The sequence below is a fragment of the Mastomys coucha genome, unplaced genomic scaffold, assembly GCF_008632895.1.
Source record: "Mastomys coucha isolate ucsf_1 unplaced genomic scaffold, UCSF_Mcou_1 pScaffold3, whole genome shotgun sequence".
In the NCBI taxonomy this organism is placed as follows: domain Eukaryota; kingdom Metazoa; phylum Chordata; class Mammalia; order Rodentia; family Muridae; genus Mastomys; species Mastomys coucha.
The window spans coordinates 47732749-47738994 of record NW_022196909.1 but is presented as its reverse complement, the minus strand read 5'-3'; the positions used below and the strand labels follow the sequence as shown (position 1 = coordinate 47738994).

The 6246-nt window shown below is 49.8% G+C and overlaps 1 protein-coding gene and 1 long non-coding RNA gene across 3 annotated transcripts in view; both read right to left on the bottom strand.

Annotated features, from left to right (window-relative positions):
- LOC116075542 overlaps positions 1–4173 on the bottom strand; it is an 8469-nt gene extending 4296 nt beyond the window's left edge. The window contains exon 1 of the long non-coding RNA XR_004112572.1: positions 34–4173. This is a non-coding gene — a long non-coding RNA (uncharacterized LOC116075542). The remainder of the gene's footprint in view (positions 1–33) is intronic.
- Ilrun (inflammation and lipid regulator with UBA-like and NBR1-like domains) overlaps positions 1–6246 on the bottom strand; it is a 70194-nt gene that overhangs the window by 13461 nt on the left and 50487 nt on the right. The window contains exon 4 of one of the 2 annotated variants that reach the window (XM_031348791.1): positions 4180–4508. The exons of the other annotated variant lie outside the window; for it this stretch is intronic. Coding sequence (XP_031204651.1) covers positions 4180–4508 — 329 coding nt within the window. The remainder of the gene's footprint in view (positions 1–4179; positions 4509–6246) is intronic. 2 annotated transcript variants of the gene reach the window in all.

The following is a 6246-nucleotide window of genomic DNA, read 5'->3' as shown; positions in this document are numbered from 1 at the left end:
GAGAATGTGCTGTCTAGAGTAGACAGACCCCACCTTCTGTGACCCTGAAATCACTGAGAATGTGCTGTTTAGAGTAGACAGACCCCTTCTGTGACCCTGACTGCACCTGTTACTGTCCCAGTCAGAGGGTCACTGAGTCAGCCTCACCCTCACCACTATTTGGGACAATCCGCCACATCTGAGCTGACTATGAGGTCAGCCAACTCATGACAGAAGCAAGAAGCCAGCTTTTGGAATCTTTGGGGCAGGTCGGCATACGCTTCACTGCTGACGCCTTCGCAGCTCTCCTAGGGAGGGCCCGAAGCGGAGGGCAGCAGCTGAGGTATGAGTGCTCGCCCAGAGCTCACGGCTACTCACAGCCACCAGGGAAGGGTGTCCAGTCAACACAGACAGAGGTGCTATTCTGTTGATACAAGCACCCAGTGCTCAGGGAGCAGGGTCCTCCGGAGCTCTCTGCCTGTCCTCCCAAGTCTAACAAGTTAAACTGTTACAGAGGCAACGTGTCTACCAACTACCCTTGTGTTCTCAAGTCAAATGCATACGTTTAGGGTCACTTGTGCTTTACTCTTTAACTTGCTGTATGCACGCACGCCTGAGTATAATGTCTATGCACATGTGTGCAGATACCAGGAGGCTGGATCCCTTGGAGTTACAGATGGCTGTGAGCTGGCTGGTGTGGGTCCTCTGTTAAGAACAGCAAATGTTTTATAACCACTGAACTATCTCTCTATCACCCCTACCTGTGCCTTTAATGTCTCTTTAAAAAATAACGCAGCACGCATGTTGAGGTCAGGGAACTACGTGAAAGTTGGTTCTATCCTTTCATCACGTGTTGTCCTGGATATGGAACTCATTTGTCAGGCTCAGCACCACGTACCTTAGCTACTGAGCATCTCACTGGCTATATACATGCTTTTTTTTTTTCTTTTTAAAGTATAGAATAGAGTTTATTTAGGGCACGGGGAGGGGAGTTAAGAGGGTAGCAGAAGCAGAGAAAGGCAGAGAGAAGGAGAGAGTAGAGAAGTAGGGGCCGGCCATGACCACGTGCAGAGAGGGGGAACAAGAGAGTAAGAGGCAAGGTGGAGAAGCAGGAGTAAGAGCCACATACATGCTTTCTAAGTCTCATTATTAGACAGATTTCCACTGGCATCCACTTTAATTTCATATGCATCTATGTATATATCTATACATATTGAATTTATTTGTTTTGTGTGTCTGGGTATTTTGCATGTGCTTACAGTACCGCAGACGCCACAAGGAGGCGTCAGATCTCCTGGGAAGTTAAGGATGGTTGTGAGCTGTACGCAGGTGCTGAGAATTGAACCTGGTTATCTGGAAGAACAGCCAGTGCTCTGAACCCTGAGCCCTCTCTTCAATCCCTTAATACCAATATTTTCTTTTTTTTTTCTTTTGGATTTTTCAAGACAGAAAGGTCTCTGTGTAGCTGGCTGTCCTGCCTTCCCTCCGGAGTGCTGGAGGGATCCCTTAAAGGCGTGTGGCAGTACTCGGTTAGTTCCAGTATTGCCAAAGCCAGCAGTGACTGTTTCATCCGCTTTTCTTCAGAGCACCACTGTTTTTCTCGGCTGCTGCTAAGCTCAGGCGGCCCTTGCGAATCCCCTCCCTTTACCTCTGCTCTACTCCTACTGCGAACACTTGCTTCCCTGGTGTAAATGACACGACTGACAGTTCTGATTCAAACTTGACTCTGTACTGCTTTGTGAAACGGCTAATCTTCCCTGCTGGATGGCCACAGTGTGGCAGGGAGCAGCAACTCTGCTCCTCGGGCTCTGACTGGACAGTAACCTGCTCTCCAAATGGTGCCCACTGCCTGTGTTACTCCGAAGGAGGCAGAGTCAACACATCTCGCTGTGCTGCTATGCGAAAACAGAGCCAAATGTTTCATGTTGCTTTCTGAGTAAGATTTTGCTTGGATTATGCTTGTCCCAATGTCTCTTTAAGATCAAAGTTTCACATTATTACTCCATTCTGCCCAAGCCTTCCTGGATACCACCTAAAATGTATTTAGTGTGGTCATGGCATGGCACACATATGGAAGTGAAGACACCTGCACTTTCCCGCGTGTACTCTTGAATCTTGGCTTTATCAGCAACTCCACTCAGAGTCATCTCACTAGCTCAGAAGTTGCTTTTATTTGTATTTAAAATTATTTAAAAATGTATGTGTAAAGCAGGTGTGGTGGTGCTCCCGGCACTCGAAAGACAGTCAGTCCTCCAGGACAGCCACAGCTATACAGAGAAACCCTGCTTCAAAAAACCAACGAATGAATGAATGAATCAGTGACCAAGCAAGCTATTAAGCAAACAAACTTATGTGTGTGGATGCTTGATCTGCATGCCTGGTGCCTGTGGAGGTCAGAAGAAGGTGGTGGATCCTGTGGAACTGTAGTTATAGGTGATTATAAGCTGCCATGTGGGTGCTGGGACCTCTTTAGTCCTGAAAATTTACTTTTAAATGGCGGTGGGGGTGGGGTGGGCAGTGAGACTCTAAGCTGGTCATCTAAGTACATAAAGTGGCCTCCCACTGCCTAGCCCTCAGCAGCAGGGCTGAGAAGGACCTCAGGCTGGCGGGGGCTCAGCCCTTCCCCTCTGCTGTGAATATGTGAATAAGCACTGCAGCTGGTTGGAAGCCTCAACCCCTGAAGGAGAAGATGGTCACAGCTAGAAAAGGACGTCAGCTCCTGAGCCAGAACCCCTACGACAGCCACCACACTCCGTACAGGGCCCAGCTGGGGAAAGCAGCGCCCTGTTCTGCAAACAACAGAGTACAGGAGCTGCTTCTGCCCCTCACCTTCCGCTGACCTTAGGTGCACGGACTTTCCACTGAACGAGGCGTGCTTGGTCAGGGCTGGCTGCTCTACTTGCTGTACGGGCAACTAAGAGAGCTTTAGAGAGGGAATTCTGCGTTCGGGGTGTAGCTTGGTTGGTAGGTGCTTGCCTAGCTTGTCTGAGGCATGCTCCATCTCCAACATAGCATAGAATGAGGTCTGTGAGCTTAGTTAGCATCTATGGACATAGGAAATCAAGATCAAGGCCGCCTTGATCTTGGCCAATCTAGGCTATGAGACCCTGTCTCAAAAAACAAAAGAAAACTTGTGTGAATATGAAGATGTGGAGTCCTGCAGCTATGCTGAACTTAAGCCTGTAAGCCAACACTTGAGATGCCTAGGAGGATCCTACCTCAAAAATCAGAGAAAGTGGAGCCGTTCCTTAATGCAGGTAAGTCATTGCCTGGCCCACTTGACACAGTGACTAACTACCTCAGCACACACAAATCATTTTGCACCCACGAGACTGGCCACAAAACACTGTAAGCAGACGACCCTGACCTCCAGCACACAGCTCATTTTAAGCTCCAAGGCTGAGTTTCAGCTTGAAGCACAGGTGGACTTGAGATAGTTTTGTCCATGGGAGGAGAGTCCACACAGGGCTGAGCCTGACAGCAAGCCTAGCTGTGGGCTCAGACCCAAGCCAGCAGCTGGGAGCCGCCTTTACCTCAACAGTGAGTGGGAACCGCTGGGCTGGCTAGCACAGAGAAGCTGGCAACTCAAACACACAGCACAGCCTCCACAGAGCCAGAGTACTGACTGGCAGGCAGTGCCTCACGTGCACATGTCCCACACGTGCAAGTCAAAATATCACTCTGAGCCACTCCAGGGTGTGGGGTTCATCATGAGCCAAAGCAAACTGAAGACACAACACGACACTATGTGACAGAGTACAGTCACGGACAACAATCGTAGGATAAAATAACGGAGCTTGTCGGTTTACTCAGGGGAAACCTGCCTAAAGCAAGAAAACACAGCAGGAGCCGTTGCATAGGGCACTGCAGAGACGATGACTAAGCTCGGCACACTCCTGCCCCGGAAGCATTGCTAATGATATTTTGACAGTTTTAAAAATATTACCAGTAAATAGCCTCAGTTTTCAGCACCCGAGTCAGAACAGAGCCAGAAGTGAATTTCACATGGGATGAAGCAGCAGCCAGCCACAGGGCGCTCAGAGAGGGAGATGGCTTGTGGTGATGCTACCGGTAGGAGTGCTGAGCAGCTAAGGAGCCAGGGCTGCTCTGGGCAGTGGTGGTCTAGCATTCTAGGTTTGCCACGAAGGAGCATCAGGAATCCCAGGGCCCACCACCTGCCCCTTCTCCGAGGGCACCTACCTTACTGTAAGTCACTACTGATAAGTTGTTTGCGTGACTGCTGGGGGACAGATTTACAGAGTTCTGTGACAGTCTATCCTGATCTTGCTCGGTTTGGTCAGGAACAGGAGCCCATGTATTTTTGCTGATCGAGTCGAACTCGGAACCCCCAGGGTCTGTTAGGCTGTTTTCATCTGATTGTCGGTTCTTTTGGGGAGAGGCAAACGGGTTGAAGTCTCCTTCTACCTTGCGATGTGGCTGTGTGTTGAATTCCGTTTCAAAAGATGACAGCTGCTGCGTTACTCCTAAAAGTCCACCCACCTCCACACTGAGAATCACCCAGATGACATCTGAAACAAAAAGGCAGCCGAGTCAATGCCAGGCCCACCCCTGGCCCAGGCCATCACCACCGAAAACCCAAACACTACCTGCACCCAAGAAGTCGCTCTCCACAGCCAGCACTCTGAATGCTAAGGAATGTGTGCACAGCACATGCTTCTCTGCCTTCACTAATGCCAAGGGCAAGCTCCGGCACACTTCCGTATGCACACTTTGTGTGTGCTTCCCAGTTGATAGTCATATCTGGAAGTCATTACCAGAGAACACGTAGAACCGGAAAGCTCCAGCTCACAGAATGAACTGTTCTTTGTGCATGTGCTTAATTTTGAAAATTCTGGTATGGCAGAATTCTAATTCTAAAAATGCTTCCATTTGGTTTTGACTAGAATCACAACATACTTAGCCCTCGCCCCACTTGAGAGGTGATTTAAAATGACTGTCTGCTGTTCACAAAGAGAAGCTGTAGCAAAAGGCATTATAAATAACAAGGCTGCACATGGACCGCGAACTAACAGGCCTACGGAGTAGCGTGCTTTTCTTTAGGACACTGAAGGCACAAGTGCGGGGCTTCCTAAGCTAACTTGGTCTGGACGAGCACTGGTCTCCTGTGACACAGGGACACCTCACTACACAGCACCATTAAGTTATTTTTTATTTTTTTTAAGATTTACTTCCTTTGATTTGTGTTTGATGAGTGTTTGCCTTTGTGTCTGTCTGTGCACCATAGGTCTGCAGTGTCCCCAGAGGCCAGAAGAGGGTGTTTGCTTCCCTGGAACTAGGGCTGTAGACCACTGTGAGCTGAGGGTGGCCTTTAGTCATGGGCCAGCCAGGACTACACAGTGAAACCATGTTCCTAAATAGATCAGCACCTGGTGATAACCTCACCTCTGATGTCTCTGTGTCCTTTGATGCCATGGCTCAGCAGTGCGGACTGTAGAAGGGGGAGGGCCGAGGCCATCCTCAGTGCTACACTGCAGCATGAGGATGGTCCATCTCAGTGTCACACCTCCATACACACTCACTGCAGTGCTCTGGGAGCTGTACTGAGAACTGGCCATCTAGGAGCGATGCAGGACAGGAAGCAGAGCTGCAGCGACACCTGCTGCTCATGCCTGGAACTAGCAATTCTTTTCCGCTGAGAAAAAGAAGCCACAGCCATCAAAGCTAGACTGCAGTTCACAGTATCCCAGGCACACACTCCAGACACACAAATACAGTGTCAGCTGCTTCTAATTCTGTCTGCTGCAGATCTCTGGGAGTTTGAGGCCAGCTAGGTCTAAACAGTGAGTTCCAGGACACTATCGGAGAGACCCCATTTCAAAACATCAAAACAACTATGTCCTCATGCTGGCTACTTCCATAAATTGTGCTTCTGAGATGCGGGTCTCACTATGTGTCCCTGCCTGGGCTCAAACTCACGGCAATTCTTCTTAGTGTCTGTCCCAAGGAGGTGGAGCGCTGTGTTAAGACACCATGGATGGGCATGCCACTTTATCAAGTGAGAAGACTTGGACTGCACACGAGTTAATCTAGGCAAACAGTAATGCGGCCTCAGGAACAAGCTGTGTGCAGGCCCCGAGGAGTTGATGCTGCACACCTTCCTCTGCTAGCTGTCTAGGTGAAGTGGACGTGTCTGCATAGACAGGCCCGTGGAGGCACGCATGGAGCCTTGAGCGATGCCTGGGATAGACAGGCCTGTGGAGGCACGCATGGAGCCTTGAGCGATCCCTGGGATAGACAGGCCCGTGG